This window comes from Carlito syrichta, unplaced genomic scaffold (assembly GCF_000164805.1).
Source record: "Carlito syrichta isolate Samal-C Ts95f unplaced genomic scaffold, Tarsius_syrichta-2.0.1 Scaffold304984, whole genome shotgun sequence".
Classification (NCBI taxonomy): domain Eukaryota; kingdom Metazoa; phylum Chordata; class Mammalia; order Primates; family Tarsiidae; genus Carlito; species Carlito syrichta.
Genome location: NW_007249080.1, coordinates 502,344 through 523,036, shown reverse-complemented (window position 1 = coordinate 523,036; position 20,693 = coordinate 502,344). Strand labels below are relative to the sequence as shown.

General features: G+C 34.9%; 1 protein-coding gene across 1 annotated transcript in view; it reads left to right on the top strand.

Moving 5' to 3' along the window:
• The window catches only part of ASXL3 (additional sex combs like 3, transcriptional regulator), a 149,847-nt gene that overhangs the window by 24,792 nt on the left and 104,362 nt on the right, over window positions 1-20,693 (top strand). Inside the window, exons 2-3 of the mRNA XM_008061042.2 lie at window positions 13,235-13,343; window positions 14,897-15,005. Coding sequence (XP_008059233.1) covers window positions 13,235-13,343; window positions 14,897-15,005 — 218 coding nt within the window. The remainder of the gene's footprint in view (window positions 1-13,234; window positions 13,344-14,896; window positions 15,006-20,693) is intronic.

Sequence of the window (20,693 nt, the reverse complement as noted above, 5' to 3'; positions counted from 1 at the left end):
GTTGTATAATTGATACTGAAATTTGCATTTTAAAAAATTCTAATATATACCCAGGTTAGAGACTACTGACTTGAAACAAGTTGATAGAATTTAACCAGTTGATTTGTTTATGATGGTTTCATGGTAGTATGAAAAAAGGTATAATTTAAAATGAAATGAAATATTGTTATTCAATATTTAGATAAACAATTGTAATTTTAAAATAAAAAACAGAAAAATGGGCAAGAAAAAAATTTACAAAACACTCAAGAGTTATTTTAAAAAGTTGGGATTTTGAGTGGCTTTTCTCATCTTTTCTTCAATTAGCATATGTTTAGTAATATTCTTATATTATGTTAAAAAATATTTAAAGGAAGGGTTCCAGCTGGTGAGATTCTCTAAGTTACTTCCTATTTATAAGTTATTTCTACCTACAAACACAGAGCTTTCTTCTGGCTTCTAAAACAGTTATATGCTGATGTTAGTGTACTATCATAATATTGTAATGAAATTCCTATAGGACTTTTTTTCTTTGATCTCAGGAATATTTTCCCATTTTGTTTTCTAAAATTTGGAATAATAAACTCATGTCAGTCATTTTTCTCTTCTTTTATTCATCTACTACTGTTCCTCTCAGTTGACATGATTCTAAATACCATTTGTACACTGATGGCTTCCCCCATGTTTATCTTGAACACCACTATTAAGTCTGTGATGCATGTATGTATCTGAGTTTTGGATTTATAGTTTTATATTAGTAAGTCTAGAACTAAATTATCATATTGTTGCCAATCCCACCTTCTTTATATTGCCCATCTTAATTAATTATCCTACCTTTCACTCCTGTCCTTGCAGCAGTACTAAACTTTTTTCTCCTTATCTCACACATCTCAAAAGTGTCTTTGTCCTTCTCTTTTTCATTTTTGTTTTTGTTTTGTCTTCCCATCTATTTCTTTTTTTTTTTTTTTCAGTTGGAGTCTCACTCTGTCACCCAGACTGGAGTGCAGTGGCCGCTCCCGGCCACCGCAGCCTCGACCTGCTGGGTTCCGGCGATCCTTCCGCCTCAGCCTTCCAAGTAGCCAGCATTACAGGCATGCGCTACCACGCCCGGCTGATTTTGTGATTTTATTGTAGAGATGAGGTCTCGCTGCCCAGGTGGGTCTCGAACCCGCAGCCTCAGGCAATCCACTCACCTCAGCCTCCCAAAGGCGCAGGATTACAGACTGAGCCACCAAGCCTGGCTTCCCATCTATTTCTTGACTCTTTCTTTACAACTCTACCCACCATCATTGCTCTGGTGAGACTTGTTTCATTTTCCTGTAGGCCAATCCTTCCGGCTTCTAATTGGTCTAATTGGTCTATCTTCCAGTTGTATCTCAGTTTAAATCTATCCTTGTGCTAACAAGAGACAAGAGCACTTTACTTATGAAAATCCTCTGGGATTCTACATTATCTCCTGTATGAATTAAAAGCTCCTTGTCATGGCATTTAAGCTGTGGTATTAAAGGCCATGCACCATGAAGTGGTGTAGGCCTTACCTCTAGAATCAGACCCCTACGCTACTCTACCTCCTACTCATTGCTCTGGAAATGCCAACTTGTCATGTTCCTGTGCACCACATTCACTTTGTCCATTTGTATTTCCTTCATGCTTCCACCTCTACCTAGAATGACCTCTTCACCTCTACCCCTTGATTGATTTAGCACTTTCCATCATTGACTAGTTACTGTCATTGGAAGGTAATTTGGAAGTAGTTATCAAATTTTCAAAACACCCTTCAAACTAAAAATTCAACTTCTTGAGACATCTTCTAGAGAGACAGTTGTACATATATAAAAAGAACTATATACAAGACTCTTGCAGCATTATTTTAATAGGTAAAATTAAATGCCAACCAAATATTCTGTAATAAGGAAATACCTAAATTATGATACAGTATATCTATTTTATAGATCTTTAAGAGCATCATATGAATATTAAGAGCATTTAAAATTCTATAGAATATTAAAGGCAAAAATGTTCTCATAAATTACAAATACTAAACCATATAGTTGAATATATGCATATATGTGAATACAAATGCATAAAGACCTGGAAGAAACCATGTTACATCTTTAGTAGTTATTAATTCCGAAGCAGTGGATGAGAATGAGAAGAGTTGAGAGGGACTTTTAACTGAGTATAATGATTAGCTTTATACTTTCTATGTAACTGTATTTATTTATTTGTTTGCGTGCAAATATTGAATCAGTCACCTAAGTTGAATCAAGGAGAGAATCTGATAGAATTAGAGAGAGGCCAAAATGTAGATAAAGGACAAATAACAATCATTTTTCTGCATTGAAATTTTTTTAAAATAAAGAAAAGTAGCCCTATATCAACCAACACCAACTGAAATTAGCAATTGTGGACACGTCATAGTTGCTTCAGATTTCTTTTTAAATAAAGTCTAACAGCAAAAGCTGAAGTTCCATTGATTTCGTTCTCTTTCTCTTCAAGATAACTATATCATAGATGTGTTGTGTGTTATGGTAGCTCACTTTTATACTTTTCCTATGAACTATAGGTAAAAGTATATATATATCTGTAGCTATAACCTACTGAACATTTAGGTTATTTGCAATGTTTTGTGTCTCTTTTGTGAAAGTGTGTGAGTTTTTCTAGGATCTATACCAAAAAACACGATTGCTGATCTGTAGAGTATGTGCACTTAAAAACAAAATAAAATAAAACAAAACAACAAAAAACCCCTACATCTCTTTCTGAATTGGTTATATCAGTTTATATTCTCACTAGAGTATTTCATAATTCCCATTTCTGGAAGTCCTCAGCTAATTCTTGAAATGTTAGGCTTCATATTTTGTAGATTGTAAAATGTTGGTTCATCAACAAGCCCCTGAATGTTTTCTGAATGTTCAGGTATATCAGGGACCTATGAGAGGAACACAGAGAATCATTAATAAAGTCCTCAAGGAGCTAGTGGAGTTCAAATAGTGTGGGGCTAGAATGCACAGAACTAAATGCTACAATAACAGTAGAGGCTGTAATGCCTAAAGAAGCACAGAGAAGATTGTTGTTGATTGGAAAGGTATCTGGCAGTTTTTAGGAGGTGAAAGCGAGAAGATCTTGACAAGAGTATGAAGAGAGGAGAGTGTTGGGCATTGAGGACCAGGGAAACATGCAGACAGGCAGCCTGATTGGAATGAACTTTAGAAAGCTAATAATCAAACTGTTACTAATTGCCTTTAAAACCTCAACCAGAAGGGGATTTAGTAGAGCCTTAAAACTTACCTATTTAATACTCATCATTTTACACATAAGGAAATTTCGGTCTAAAAAATAGAGTCGGCTTGTGTATTCACTTACACTCTCAGTTAGTCAAGTGTCAAACAAATTAGTGGAGGATTTGTTGGCTTATTTCACTTGGACATCCAACAGGTTGATCTTCAACATGCCTAGATATCCAGTAGTTCAAGTGACACTACTTTTCTCTCTTTTCTTTCCATGTTTTGCTTGCTTTCTTCTGGTTAGCTTTATTCCTAGCAGACTCTGTCCTTGTGGAGGCAGAGATAGGCACCAGCTGATGTTTCTAATGAAAATAAAGAGAAGACAAATATAGTAATATTTTTAAAACATTGGAAAATAATAAGAAAACATCACACATTATTTCAAAAACATAAGTATAATAAATCACACGAAATACAAAAATACCTTGAAAGATGGAAAATGCCCAAAGTCAATTAAGAATAATTAAACTAAACAGCCTATTTATGCCTATCTATTTATGGGGCATCTTTGTTACTGTAAGGGTAGATGTTGTATAATCTGAAAAAGGGCCTACTAGCTTTTCTGCTATTAAGGTATGTAAATACTTGACCATTAGTTTGTTAATACTATACCTGTTATGCAGCCATAAAGAAGTACAAACATATGGACTTGTATGGGTATAATGTCCATAATACTCAGTGATCTATCAGAGAAACTAAGAATAGAGTACCGTATGTACTCACTCATAAGCAGACCCTGATAGTACCATAATACTATCAGAAAGGGATTGGCGGTAATGGAATACTGCTGGGATAGGGGTGGGGGGACACAGCATCAACTATGGTACCTGATCTCAAACCAGGCAATGTGAGAACCAAAGGGAGGCCCAAGCTTTACCTGTGTGATATCCACATGTGTACCTAATCCTGAATTGTGTCCCACATCTTTAAAATAAAATTTTTAAAAAGAAAGAAAATAATTTGCGCTCTTTCCCTTTATTTCTATATGTTTCTTTCTTTAATTTTAAAGATGTGGAGTACAATTCAGGATTAGGTACATAAATGGTCATTGTACAGGTAAAGTTGGGGCCTCCCATTGGTCTTCACTTTGCCTGGTTAGGGATCAGGTACCCTTATAGATATTATGTGCCCCCCCCCCCTCATTTCTATATCAGTTTCTTAAAAGATACTCAAATTTTCACCAGTTGACAAATCACTGTGATGAGGGAGATAGTTTAATCTGGCCAGCCTTCCTAGTGGAGAAGTTAAGATTTTTATTGGTCACTACCATGGAATCACATTATTAAGAAAGTGAGCATTCCAAAAAGGAAAGAATGCAAAACTTGCAAATATAAGATAGCTGCTGCAGCCCATTTGGTATGTAGATTGCTTAATAGACATGATGGTATCCATGGGTTAAAAGAATATTGGTAATATTCATCGCAGGTGCTTTATTACCTCATAGCCATGATCATAACAGTTTTTATAACAGTAATTAAATTTATTTCAACAAACACCTTTTGAGTACATTAGGATTGCTTGCCAGGCAATATAAATATAAATATGTGTCTGTCCCCTGTGAAATTTCCGAATTCATGTTAGTAAGGGCAGGAAATTTAGAAATGTAAACAGTTTTCAAATAAAAGAAGCCATGAGAGATGTGCAGAGTTATAATTGTTCTAGAGGAATGGGGATATTCTAGGGTCACAGAAGTCTTCCCCATACACGTGGTAGCTAGGGCAGAGAGATGGGAAACCATAGAGGCTCAGTGATTTATTGAGTTGAATTGGATTGGATTGTAGGAGGGTGCCCTGAGAGTTGGAGAAGATGAGGATGAGGTAGGCCCCATCTGTATTGCAGATGACCCTGATGTCAACCTGAGGAGTTGGTGCTTCCTTTCGTGGACCGTAAAAACCACTGATTTAAAAAAAAAGAAGAGAAAGAAAACCACTGAATGGCATGGCCTAAGAAGCAGTTTGATCAATGTGTTTTTTTTGTTGTTGTTAGTTTTGTTTTTAATTCAAAAAAATCTGGCACCAGTGCATAGGACAAATTAGACCTGGGAAATATTGAAAGCAGGGAGGATAGTTAAGATCTATAGATTTGTCCTCTTGTGAATGAAGAAAAGATTGCTTAAATTGAAATGTAGCAAAGTAAAAATGTAAATTTAAAGATGAACTTTGTTGAGACTTTGTGGAGGAAGAATAATTAGAATAATCTGAGAAATGCTTCACTCTTGGGTGATGATGAGGAGGATTGTACCTATCACTGAGTGAGACCAGTAGGGAACTGGGAGGAAGATCTGCACCGGAGGTGATTGTCATGGTAGGTATGTCATCTTTTGGGTAATGTAATACAGGTTGAGTTTTCCTTTTTCAAAGTGCTCAGGAACACAAATGTTTCAGATTTCTGATTTTTAAAAACATTAGAGGGCCGGGTTCGGTGGCTCAGCCTGTAATTCCACGCTTTGGGAGGCCGAAGTGAGTGGATTGCCTGAGCCCACGGGTTCGAGACCCACCTGGGCAACTTGGCGAGACCTCATCTCTACAATAAGTCAAAAAAAAAATTAGCCGGGTGTGGTAGCATGCACCTGTAGTTCCAGCTACTTGGAAGGCAGAGGCGGAAGGATCACTGGATCCCAGCAGGTTGAGGCTGTGGTGGCCGGGAGTGACCACTGCACTCCAGTCTGGGCGACAGAGTGAGACTCCAACTCAAAAAAAAAAAAAAAAAAATTAGAATATTTGCATTATACTGGTTGAGCATCCCAAACCAGAAAATTCAAAATCTGAAATGCTCCATTGAACACGTCCTTTGAGCATCCAGTTGGCACTCAAAAAGTTTCAAATTTGAGAGCATTTTGGATTTGAGGTTTTCAGATAAGCAGTTCTCAACTTGCATGCAAATTGCTAGTATTTACAATTATATAGAGATACTGTTTGTAAATTTTCAATGCTATTTAAAACTCCTGGATATAATTTTTAATCTTATAAATTTACATAAGGAAAATAATAATCAGATTGTATTATTTTTCACAGAAGAAGAGATATTTTGCACACCTTTAAAATAATCTTTTAAGTTTGGCTAATAAAATTAAATAATCTTAGGAGTGATGGCTGCCAGGTACTTTTTCCTAGTGATCCTAATTATATAAATATAGTATAACATTTCCCAAAGTGTATTTTTTGGTATATCATAATAGAAGATGCTGATAAATATTTTGGTGGGGAGGTTTCATTTATTGCATGTGGTTAGGAAATACATAATTAAGCAGATTTTTTAGAGACACTAGTATATATTGTTAACTATATGGTGAGTCTACAAGAAGAGGAGAATGCAATATGTTGCATTTCCCAAATGCATTTGACAGTTTTTTTTGAAACATCACTTGTGGTGACTAATATCCCATAGAACAGATTTTTGGAAATGACAGCTACTAACCATTGCTAACAAGGTGGAAGAGAATGAGTAGCCACAAGTAGAATATAGAAATTTTCATTTTATTATGAAACTGACTTATACCAGATATAATTACAGTGTCTGTTCTTTTCTTTAATGTATGACATTTACTATTTTATTTTGGAAGATATATTTTTTGACTAATTGGAAATATTCTCTTTGACTTGTGGAAATGGTATGAAGTTCTGAAGAGCCACCTTTGGCCATGTGTCGACTGCCTCTGTATTGGAGTTGATGACATAATATTTCTGCACATGATCACATCTCAGTCATGTCCTTGGAATAAACTAAGGATAACATTTAAATTCCAAATGGTTTTCCTCTTGTTTGTAACGTGCCTCAAGGCTGCCTTTTTCCTGAGTCCCCTGTCATTTTATATGTATTCAGAAAATTCAGTTCAGCTCAGCCTACATTTCCATTATGTGCAAACACTGTCAGAGTGCAAATTTATTTCAAGATTAGCTTGACAGATATAGTGTGCTCACCAAATGTTTGTTCAGTGAATGGATTGTGTTTTTCCTTAATGATCCAGTTCAATAAAGAGGCATCTCAATTATGGATCTGAATTCTCTATCAAATTTTCTCTAAGTTTCTTCTTCCTTCGTTTTCATGGTAGCATTACCTGAGGAAGATAACCAACATCATCTTCTGCAACTTAGTTTTTTATTTATAATATTTGAAATATACCCTGGGGGACATCATTGCTATGTGCTGTGTCAAATAAAGGTGGCACCAACTACTTTATCATTAAGCAATGTCTGGTTTTTAAAAATGTGTATTTCCTTCAAGTGCTACATGTATAGTGTTCAAGGTGGATTAAGTAGAGGAGAAAATTCTATGGAGAGAATGTGGGATAGTGGAAGAGCATGAGCTTTGGAATCAGAGTAGAATTTGGATTTTAGCTGTATCAGTTGTTATTTGACTTCAGTAAGATTCTTAATCTCTGAGTTTTAGTCACATCTGTAAAACTGGGAGTCATGCTTACATTTGATGGTGGCTGTAGATGAATAATTGCTGATATCTAGCTATATGTGTGACATGTTCTTTACCAGATGTCTATATTGAAAGATAATCGCCTCACCTCCTACTTTAATTGAAGGTCTTCAAAAATTATAATATAGATTACATTCTTGGTTTATACATATATAGGGCTGTTTCCTAATTTTGTGATAGTGCCTATTTTAAAATAATACTAAGTAAACTTTTATTTTTGTATGAAATTTTTAAAAATTCCCCCCCCTAAAACTAGTAATCAGTTTAGATAATATAGCTATATGAGTCCCTGTAGTTTATCTAGTGGTGTCTTGGTAATCTCTATAAAGTGGGTAAAAGTTCTAAATCCAAATGTGTATTCTAAGTCTATCTTTTTATATTATTCAAGCCAATCAGAGACACATTGGGGTTTGGAGTCTAACGTTATTTATTTAAATTTAAAACTTAAATTGCCTAACACATCTTATTATTTGATAATTATTTCTGCCTCAATATCCCTACCTGATAAAATAGTATCAGGACTATATTTTTTGACTCTTCCTTAGAGATTGAATATTGACAACTCCATCGATATCTTCACTTAGAAATTTACAGAATGTCTTCCTTTTTTATATATGGTCCATCTATTATTTGAGTTGATGAGTTATTCCTACTTATTTTTATATTTTTCTAAACTCTAATCTTTGATATTACTCATATGTCAGTGCTTATAAAAAACTTTCACTAGTATTGTAGAGAGACTATTAAGTTTGGGACACAATTCTTCAAAATCAAATTTCAGAGTTACTGTATGTCTTTTTTTGGTGCTAAGATTATTTAGAATATATATGCATACAAATATGTAAATAATTACATACATCATATATCACATATATACATGTATTATTCAGATAACATATATAAAGGACTCTAGTTTTTAAGCTTTTATTTCAGTCATTTTAGAGAGTTTCTTACTAGCAATAATATTTCTGAAGAGTAAGAAATTGGTTTGGCCTTGATTTTTTTTCTAGGGTAGTGTTTAATCATCTAGGCTACTAAGTTTTCAACTGATGTACAATGCATTACTATGTGTGTTAAAAGTCATTCTCATTCACTGGTAAAAATAGTTTATTTTTCTCCACTAGTAGGGACATGTTCGTTGAATATATAAATAAATAGACAAATAAATCCAAGAGTATATTATTAATTTTTAGCATTTAAAAACTTTTTGTGAAGTACAGCTTATGTAGAGTTTAGTGCACAGATCCTAAGTATAGACAATTCACAATGTGAACACAAAGATACTGTATCAAGAACTAAAATATTACCCACACCCCAGAGACTCACATAAGTTATTCTTAGATATATATCCTTTATAATTGATATTTTCTGTATGCTTACACTTGAAATACTTGAAAGAAGCTATAGCTAATTATTTTTTGAAAGAAAAGTGGACCTATAATTGTTAATATTAATTTATACTAATAATACTTAGCACAGTAACTGTCTAACAGTGGTACTTAATATTGCTTATTAAATTTGTTGAGTTTTTAGATTTATGTTGTGTAGGATTAACTTTTTTATATTCCTGTATTTGAAAAATGAGATTTTAAAAATGTTTTCAGGAAATAGCTTCCATCTAAAATTTTTATTAAGAAAAACATTAATGAAACCATTTAGGATTTTCATTACTTAAATATTGTAAAGTATTATTATCTTATATATCAAAGAACCATGACCCACTATTATATTTTCTTTGCTGTGTCTACAAACAGTCTTCCAATTGCATTCTCCAGGTATTCTCTCTGGTTTTAAAAATTATTTAGATAGGCTATCCATTCCCTTCACTAAGTATTCACTATTGATAAAATTGTATGTGTACCATCAGCTATGTGATAATGTAAGACAATTTTTTTCTCTGTTTTTCACGCAGCACAGGGGCTCTGCAAAGTGTCTCTGGGGGTTCTTTGATGTCTAGACAGTTTAAATTATGCCTGTTCCCCTGCCTCCAAATTCCATCCCTGTTCTGCTTCAGGGGTTGTGGGAAATGAAAACAAACCAGTAGGGTTCCACAGCCCTACAGTCTAGCGGGAAAAACAAACAAGTAAAATAAGCTGTATGTCTTCTCTGGCAGGTGTATAAGAATGGGGCCAATTATGGGGAATGGATAGAAGAAAAGAATGGGGGGTAAATATTGTCCTGCTTATTTATTTCTAATTATATTTGTTATATGGAATTACATCTGCATTGTGAACAAAATGAAAACATAGTAGAAGTATTAGGGAAGAAGGTCAAAGACCCCTTTTAGCCCAGTGGTCCACCCTTCCTTCCCAACTGCCCAAAAATCAGCCCAACCTAATACTGGGGGGTTTCCTGAACACTGTCCTATTTATTGAAATGATAAGATGAAGAATTGTGTTTTAAGTTAGAAAATTAACTTTCTTTTTTTTCTTTTCTTTTTTGTTTTCCTTCTATAAATCGGGATATCATGGTATTTCCAATTCATCTTGTTAGAAAGTAAGTAATTTTTGAAATTTCAGAGATTTTAAAAATTAAACCTTGATGTTTTATATTCACTTATACATGCTCTGCAACAGGATTTTTATCTTTTTAATTCTAACTGTGTGACTAACCTTTGCATTAACTGTGAAGAAAATGTTTTTGGAATTAATTAAAACTGAAATGTTACATAGAAGGTATTCATGCTATCTAAGAATATAGACTTTTTAAGCATAATGTCTGCCTCATCTTTTATACCCACAGTTAATTATTCTGTTTAAGATATGTGTTTGTATACATACACGATGTAGATATTGTACTTGCTAATTCTATTTTTTTCTGAATATGAAAATAGTAAATTAAGTAAATGAGATTTTAACTTATTCCTGTTCAATAGCAGTTAATTAAGACTTAGATTTCTTCAGAGAAAGTAATCTGTTTCCTAGACTTTATGGAATTGATGAGGATAATAGAAATAAGTAAATGATGTAAAAGATTTTTAAAATAATTTCCTATGTATATTTTGCATTGGATAACTCAGTTACCTTTTAATAAGCATTTAACTCTTTTGTTGCTAATTTTTTATTGTTTTCAAATAAATTGGGACAGAATAGTTTTTTTTTTTTCTTCATAAAGGAGCGAAAGTTTTGTACTTAAAACTAAGTGACTAACCAACGAGAGATTAAAGTTGTAAAATTTGCATTTTATTGCAAAAGTATTTCCTAATTTTCCAAAATGCAAGTGTTATGTAGTTTTGAAATAAAACAAATTTCATGTGCTTCTTTTGGGAAAGATTTGGGGAAATTACAATAGTTATTGAGACTTTTGGAGATGTGATTGCGAATTACATATTTTAACATTTTTCCATGTAAATCTTGAATTTATTGAGTTGATATAAACTGTAATTTAATAATATAGTCATGCTTAATAGAGCGTATTATTTGTATAAAACTGGGTGCTTATCACATATGTTTGCAGCCAGCATAGCATTAAATTGCTACTTAATAGCTAATTTATCTTCTACAATTCTCTTTAGCTTACTGTACCTTAGAAAGAAAATGTAAATTATAATGACGTTATAGTTGTTCAGTATTTCTTAGTTGTCTTTAAATCTGTATTCTTTAATATTCTAAATCTGAGTTCTTGGAATTGTGTGCATTAGGACATCAGGGATAAAGAGCAGAGAGACTTTTGTGAGGCTTCATGTTAGGTGGACAATTTTATTAAGTTATATTTTAAGAAGTCTACATTGTGTCATTTTTATGTATTGAATTCTATTTTACTTGTGTTAACATCTTCTTGCCAAGTCCCTATGGAAAGTCTTTATTTCTGACAGCTTCACTAAATTAAAACTCCCAAAAATCTGGCATAATCATTCCCAGCTTCAGATTTTCTATGCTTTTGTCTGAATAATATAATGTAAAGATATATATTTGCAGTGTTCGGTATAACATGTATTGCATAACTTATCTGGAATTTATTCATGGAAAGACATTTCTGGGAGATGAATATATTTTACTTTATAGATATACTTGGGCCCACTTTAAATATGAGCAAAAGTCTTTTGTGAGGGGGAAAATAATGAAATGAAGTCTGTAAGCTTGTAGAAGCTTCATGAGGAAAGATATTATGTAAGCACACAGCATTATTGCCATGTGTTACAACTGAATTGTTCTATGACCAAATTTATACTAGGACTCTTGTTTCCTGTCAAACCCAATGGAGTCATATTTATATGTTGGCACAGACAATCTGCTTCCTAAAATAATAAAGAGTATTTGTATTATGATAATACTTATAAACCTTTACAACTATGATACATATATATGCTGACTTGCTATTAAATCTGTTCTGGCAATTCAGCAAACTTGACTTTTTTTATTTTACTGGTGAGCTTTTATAGTATGAAATTTGATAATCGTGGTTTTTAGACAACTTTAAATTCAGTAACATAAATTATCTCCCATATTAGAAGTTTGAAAGCTTCATATCTTAAAGGCCTTATTGTTCCAGAATATTTTGGATTAAAAACCAATAATTCCTAAGAGGCATGTGGTTTGAGTGAGAGTAGGGCTTCTAATGAAATTTTGTTTGACCCAACACTGATATTTTTGCATAGTAGGAGGTAAAATATATATGGAATTATAATTAAATGAAAGTAATATTTGCAGCTCTAAATTTTAGTTTGCCAAATATTAGTTTGCAAGCAAAACAAAAAGAAGTTCTAAAATCTACCAGAAATATATATGTATTAGATATTTCATAAATATTTTTCCAAATACATGAATACATCCTAATAATGTTTGTACATATGTGTTTTGATATTTTTAATCATTAGTTTAATGCTGTTTGATTTCTTTGAAAGGTGATTTCATAATTCAGTCACTCGCAGCTTTACTATAGAACATGATTATTAGCTAGGCAGAATTTCCAAACACATATTTTTTTATTTGACATATGTAATTGAGAAAAGGATGTCATTGTGGAAGCTGTATCAGAGATAGAAACACACATACACTCATACCTTCTTATTTGTCCATGTGAGAAGTGCAGTCCTGTGAGTAACTTATAATTTCAAATCAGTTCTCCCTTGGTTTATTATTCTTTTGTTGCTTTTCAACCTATGGGATGGAGCTGCCCTTGAACTTGGTAACTTGGCTTTTTTTTTTTTTTTTTTGATCTTTCAAGTGCAACCATCAAATTGTCTGTAATATTTAAAAACTGAGGCTTCACGGTGTTATTTTTAAAATAACACCGCATAAACATTTGGGTTTTGGTTTCTGTAAAATATAGTCGTGGTTGTTTTGTGAATAAAAGCGTAATTTCAATTCAGGAGATATTTTTTCTGAAGCCTATAAGACAGATGCATCTGATTTACTTTGGTGAAACTGGACTGGCCCTTTATTGTAATGTAGATGTTTCAGGGTTGGGAGGATATTTTTAAAAGGCATGCAAAAAGATCTTTTTTTCTTTTCTTTTTTTTTTTTAAGAAACTCAGAGAACAGTTTTGCCATAGAAGCTGTACCTTAGACTGCTTCATTTTTGCATACTTTATTTTCTAGTGGAACCTCTCCATTAGCCTGTCTGAATGCAATGCTTCACACTAACACTCGAGTAGGGGATGGAACATTCTTCAAAATCCCTGGAAAGTCAGGCCTCTATGCTCTCAAAGTAAGTTGCATTGTTCTGCTTATTATGTCTAAGTTATTACTATGTATTATGCATTTTTTTCAGATATGTGAATGTAAACAAAATAAGATTTGGGTAAAGGGTAGAAGAATGACCCCAATGCCTTTAAAATATTTTCAGATGTCTTAAAATGATTTCATATTAAGAATAAACAATGACATTTTTCTTTAAGGAAAGCATGTCTGTGGTTTCACTCTGTAACATATGGTAATGGAAAATAGTTGTGGCTTCCTTAAAATTCTTGATTCTTTAAAAGTTATGGGATGGAGTGTCATGGATCATCAGCTAGGAGTTTAAGATGATCAAAGTTGCCATAAACTCTTGGGCTTAATGACTATCAGGTGATATAAAGGCTTCACACCTGTATGCCTTTCTGTCTTTTATAAAATAAATGTATTTATTCTCCTTTAAGACTTATTGATTTAAACCAGATATTCAATTTTAAAATAAACGATCTCAAAGAAGTTTTACTAATAATGCACACTTGTTGTATGAGAAAATAGGGAAATAAAAGTTTCAGGAGAGTCTTAATTATTTTAGTGGAATTATTTTAGTGGCATACCTGTTCCCATCTTGAAAGGGAAATGCCATCTGAAATGCAAAATTTCAGAGGACAAAAGCATATAACTTACAAATGATTGTGTAACTTTTGGAGTAAGTAAATCTATTGTGTTATTTTCTTACATGTTAAAAAGAAATCACTGCTTTAATAAGTAATGGATTATATTTAAGGTTCACTAGTAACTTTTGGGATTTCTTGAATGCCATAGCTATACCTAGAAGGGAAAGCAGGGATTCTTCCCCAGCTACTAAGCATTAGGCTTCTGTTACTAAGAGTGTGTTTCATAAAGTAACACGTTAATAACAAAAGACGTGTATTTATCCATTGTTTGTTGGATGTTTAAGCTATTGATTAAAATTCTAAATTGTTAAGCCATTTCTTTACATAAAAGAGGATACAGAATTGAAAGAAAATGGAAACATATGTCAAAAAGGAAACTTTTTGAGGGGATATAGATTTTAAAAGGTTATAAAAAAATAATAATCAGCCGGGCTCAGTGGCTCAGCCTGTAATCCCGCGCCTTTGGGAGGCTGAGGTGAGTGGATTGCCTGAGCCTGTGGGTTCGAGACCCGCCTGGGCAGGCAAGACCTCATCTCTACAATAAATCAAAAAATTAGTCGGGCGTGGTAGCGCGCGCTTGTAACTCCGGCTACTCGGAAGGCTGAGGCAGAAGGATCGCCGGAGTCCAGCAGATTGAGGCTGCGGTAGCCGGGAGCGGCCACTGCACTACAGTCTGGGTGACAGAGTGAGACTCCAAATCAAAAAATAATAATAATAATAATAATAATAATAATCAACACTGGCAATGGATTTTTCCCAGTTTTTTCCAGAAATAATCTTGCATTAAAAAGTAAATCGTACTGAGATTCAGTTTACAAATAGCTGTGATATTACTTTAGGATTCTAAAAGTATTTTGAATGTTTGTAGTTGCTAATACATCTCCATAAATCATCATTTTTGAAAATAATATAGAAAGAGGAGTCATCATGTCCAGTGGATGGCACGTTGGATTTAGTCTGTGAATCTGAATTGGACAGTACAGAAATGGCTGAGGCAAATGCAGATGGAGAGGAAAATGGAGGTAAGTGTGACTAATCTTAAAATATTAACCTTGTTCTCTTAAACATTATATAGAATGTCAATAATTCACTAATTGTATTATCCATCATTATGGATATACTTTTCTTCTAAATTTTTACCACTTACTGAAATTTGTCATCAAATAGTTTTGGTTCAAGAAGGTTAGCATCTACGAAAAGTACAGTTATTTGTGGGGTTTTGTTTTTAACAATATGTATTTTGCTAAATAATTTATTGAATGTTTTCAGTATCAGTATATTTCTCCTGCAAGATGAGTGAGTTACTGGAGGTATCTACAGTTTTATTCTTATGGGAGGACTGAATACCAGTGTTTTATTTCTGATAGTGCTGACCTACCTTGTGTGTGAGTATATGTGATCACAAGTAGTTTTATAGTAGCTTTATTCCCTGGTTTGCCTCTTGTAAAAAAAGCTTAATGTTGCTATTTCTCACAATGAAACAAAGGCAAAAGAGGATACTTTCTTGTTAAATACTTTCAAAAGTGAGTGACCCTTCCAGAATTCTGAGGGGGGCATTTTCCACCTATGAGTTCTATCCATGTGAATTCATTTTTATCTTTCTCAAGACAATTCTATTATGAATCTGTTGGTGTAATTCTGTGCTGTAATTTTGGCAAATCTTTGTCCCACAAATAACTGCTGTGCTTTCTTCTGCCCTACCCACTGCTCCCACAAATGGACCCAGATCGTGATTTGGGAGGAAGACTGTGTAATTAAAGTCTCTGTCAGTAGACTCATAGGAATCAGTAAATTATCTTTAAACAAACAAACCTTAAAGGATCCTTCCAGAAATATTGTATTTCAGTAATAACCCAAAGCCATTCATTTTATTAATGGCCATGGGAGTTCCTCTGTATGCTCTCTGCATGCTGACTGAACACTCCTGCCCTTTAGACTTGTGTGCTTTTTCATAGGCCCCATAAGAGTGATGCTGCTTAAGTTCCTATCTGATCTACAGCAAAAGTTGTGAATGTCAAATAAGAAACACAGATTTTGTCTTAAAGAAATGACAAGAATGGTTGCATTCTACTTTATCAACTGCTTTTTTAGCAACTTTTATTTCACTTGATGTCCCTATTTCTATGCTTTTTTGAGTCCCTCTCCCCATTGATGTGGTAGTAATATGAACTTTGGCAGGTTCTCATGCTTAGTGAGAGGAAAAGACAGATTCAGAGTAATTTCTGGCTTTCTAGAAGGGCTGGTAAATGAGGTAAACTCTTCTTTTTCAGTAGGATGAAGGAGAATCTTCATGAAGTCATTTCTATTGTTGTGCTATCTGCTTGCATGAACACTCATGTGCTATCTCTCCACATACATATTGAACTTCTACTCTGTAACAAGTGCTCTCTTGACATTGCTGTTACAGCAGTAAGAAACAAAAATAAATCTCCCATGAAGCTTGTGTTCTTTGAGAGATAGACAATAAGCAAAATACCTATGTAAAGTGCATAGCTTATTCAGCAGTGACAAATGACATGGGGCAAAATCAATAAGGGAGTAAGAGTCAGGCAGAGGGGTATAAAGATCTGAGGGAAGTGAAAGAGGAAGCATTGAGGGGGAGATAATTCTAAGTAGAAGAAACAGCAATTACAAAGACCTTGAGGCAGGAGAGTGCCTGGAATGTTCCAGAAACAGCAAGAGGCTGGCGTGGCTTTGAGGTCAGAGTGAATAAGGAACAGTATGTTAAGGTACAAAGCTGGATAAACTTTGAGGGCCAGATTATACAGTGCCTTGGTATTGGCTTTTGTTTTGAGTAAGATATTAAACTACTGCAGAGTTCTGAGCTAGAAAGACAATGATCTCACTTAGGTTTTAGCAGGATTACTGGGCAGCGAGACCTCATCTCTACAATAAATCAAAAAATCAGCCAGGCGTGGTAGCGCATGCCTGTAATTCCGGCTACTCGGAAGACTGAGGCGGAAGGATCGCCGGAGCCCAGCAGGTTGAGGCTGCGGTGGCTGGGAGCGGCCACTGCACTCCAGTCTGAGTGACAGAGTGCAACTCCAACTGAAGCTGTTGTAATCTAGAGGAGAGATGATAGTGAGTTGAAGGAAAGGAGCAGTGGACATGATGAAAAGAGGTTGGATTATGAACATATTTGAAGGTAGTTCAACAATATATTTATCAACACGTAAATATAAATGTGAGAAAAGAAAGAAGATGGGATGACTCCAAAGTTGAGGTGTGAGCTAGTAGAAGAATATCATTGTCCCTAGCATATATGGAATAACCACAAGAGAAGCAGCCGTGTTGATCAGGAGCTCAGCCTTGGATATATGGAATGCAAGACCCCTTTTCAACCACCCAGGTGGGTATGTTAAGTACTTGAACTTATCTGTATGAAATTTGTGGGAAAGACCTTTGTTGGAGATACACATTTAGAAGTGGTCAGTTTACAGACAGCATTTAAACACATGAACTAGGTAAGATCACCAAGTAATTGAAAGTAAATAGAAAAGAGCCCAAAGACTGAACTCAGAGCCACTTGAATTTTAAGAGGCTGGAGAGCGTATAGATAATAACAAATGAGACTGAGGATAAGTGGACTTGAAAACATTAGTTTTCTGTCCTGGAAACCAAGTGACAAAAATGTTTCTGGGGATAAAGTGACTCAAATGTGTCAGTGCTTTTGATATATGGAGTTATGATAAAGATTAAGAAATTACCAATACATTCACCTTTGTGGGGTTATCGATGAATTTGATAATGACAATTTTTGGGGAATAGTAAGGTCAAAACTTGAATAAAGCGGGTTGAAGAGAATAGGAGGGGGAAAACGAGGCCACGAGTGTAGCCATTTTTTCCAGTGATTTTTTTATGTCTAGAGAAGAAGCAAAATGGGTAAATAACTGGAAGACAAAGAAAAGAAATATTTTTAAAATGAGAAATAAGTATTAGAATAATTGCCTTACTAAGCAGAACTTTTCAGTGGAGGAGAATAAATTGATAATAAAAGAGAGGTGGATATTCTGTTGCCATGTGTTTGATTAGGAGGGGTATGGGACCTATTCAGCAGATGAAGAGATTGGCTTTAGCAAGTGGTGTAGACAGCTACTCTAAATAAGGTAGTAGGAAAAGTCAGGGTATTTTGATAGAATTGAAGATAGGTGAATGCATGTAGAAGGGACTCATGGAATTTTGCTTCTTATTGCTTTATTTTTCTCATAGAAAGAAGGAATGAGTTCATAGCTGAGGGTGAGGATAGGAGATCGTTTTGTAGATTTAAGGAGACGACACAAATTGTTTGTCTAAGGGATTCTCACAGCATTAAGGGCATTCTTCCAGTTACTAATCCTGAATTTACTATGAGACCAGCCAGCAAGGTTGTCCATTTTTCTCCAGTCATTTGAGGACTACTGTACAAGTGCAGAGTATGTGTACAGTTAGATTTGACTGGAGTTGGGATTTTCTCAAATGCAACTGATGAAACGAGAGAGACAAAGGAGTTGAGGGTGTATGAAATGATGTAATTATGGTGAATGTTCATCAAAGTTAAGCTGGATGTGGAGAGGAGTTGAAGACACAGTTGTGAGGGATGGCATAAAAAGAAGGCAGTTTCGTTGGTGTGGAAGGATTGTTCGATTTGGTGTTCTAAAGAAGATGAGTCAGAAGCATAGTGTTGCAAGAGTGGAATGCATGGAATTAAATTTGGGATACTATTATGAAATGAATTTTCCAGAATGAGAGGGGAAAAGGGTGCTGGGTAAGGCCATGTGTGGACCACGTGTAGACTCCTCAGAGGTGCCTGGTGGAGAGGCCATCAGTGGCTGAGATTCAGCACCCCTTCATTTTTCCAGCCTTGTGCTGTGGGATGGGGCTTGGTTTACCTAGAGGAAATGCTACCTTTTCTTATTTGCACAAAGATACTGTAAAAGGTAGTGGTGGGTAGATACTAAAGAATCATCTCCATGGGTATTAAAACAAATTATGATAGAACTAGCTTGGACAAGAAGTCACTTCTGAGAGCCAAAATCTTCAAAAAATGAAGGAGAGTAACCCATAACCTGTCAGATAAGCACAGTAAGAGAAGTGGTTGGTAGTACAGTCTGATGGCATAAGATATAATGCTGGAGGCATCAAAGGAGCCAGGAAGGGAGAATAGTCAGGAAGGAACCATGAAGAGACTATATAGGTTGCTTATCTCATTTCCAGGCCCAGTTGCCTAAGGGGTATGGGGGGAAAAAAGCACTATAAACAAACAAACAAAACAAAAAAGCAAAGGCTACCACCTTAGAGCATTCCAGGGGAACTAGTGCACCTGGAAGACAGCCAGGTTGTATATGTCAAGCTGTGAAGGGAATGTCCCGAGAGAAGATGAGGGTGCAGGGGATTTAGCTAATGACTAATTCCAAATTCCAAAGGAAACAGTAAGAGGGTTTTAGAAGTTGGGAGAGAGCAGAGATGGTGTGAGAGCACTCAGGCAATAATTAAGCCAAAGCAGGGATAAGCAAACTCCCTTAATTTGCCCAGAATAGGTACTTCACAAAATAACACATACCCACACATATCCAGTTAACGTGGCCAAAATTAAATTTCCTGGCCTTTCCTTTGAAGTTGCATTTGGGAAATTGCTTTGGGGAAATCACTAAAAGAATAGTAAATAGCTTATTTCCTTGAGTATTCCTTAACTTGCTCACTTTTGTGTCTTATTGCAAACCACAATTGCTTCTCCATGTAAGTACCACATGCCTCTGTGTATAGCCCATTAATCTAGCGTCTGAATGCATTTTCAAACCTAGGTATTGAAAGTCTATCAAGCACTTTGTTATTTTGTTTAGGCTTTGTTCTTTTGCTGTTTTACTAGTGTGGAAACAAACAGGTTAAATGTCCCATCCAAATTGCAAGTCAGGTGTATGTGACTCCAAAGGCCAGGCTCTCATCACCCTAACACCCTGCCTGGAACCACAGGGAACACATATTAGCCAGTGGTCATGGGTACAGTTTACCTTTCCAACATTAGTGCTAATCCATTTTTATCATGAACTAGAGCCTTTGGCAAAGAGTAACCCCTGGCTTAGCCAAATGAAGGAGTAGGATACCACCTGATTTCCTACAATTTAATAATAAGTTCCAGGAAACTAAACTGCTTTAGGTGATCTTTTTACTTACTCTGTTTCTATTATATCTCTGAACCAAAAGTTACTTTCCACACTTCTTACAGCTGAACAAATATACTTTGAAAATGTGATCAGAGAGAGAAGGTGGAGTATGTGTGTGAATGTGTGTGTGAGGGAGCAAGAGAGAGGTGAGAGGGAGAGAAAAAGTAGGAAAGTAGGGAGGGAGGAGGGGAGGAACACACCATCTGTTTTTCTATCTTTATTCCCCTGACTCTTCTGTTCCTTCTTTGAGATGAAAGAGTGGGGAGTACTGAGGTGAATATTAACTATCAATACTTAAGATATCATTGACACATGGAAAGAAGAAGCCTCTGCTACCATAGAGTTATTTCATATTTTAAAAGATTGACATTTGCTGTGGCATTTAGGGGATAAGTAGAGAAGTATTTGAGATGAAAGTATTTTACCAAAACTGATAAGAAGGAAATCTGTACACACATGTTTATTGCAGCACTATTCACAATAGCAAAAACATGGAACTAGCCATGCTGCTCACCGAAAGTAGACTAGATTTTAAAAAATGTGGTACATGTACATGATAGAACATTACTC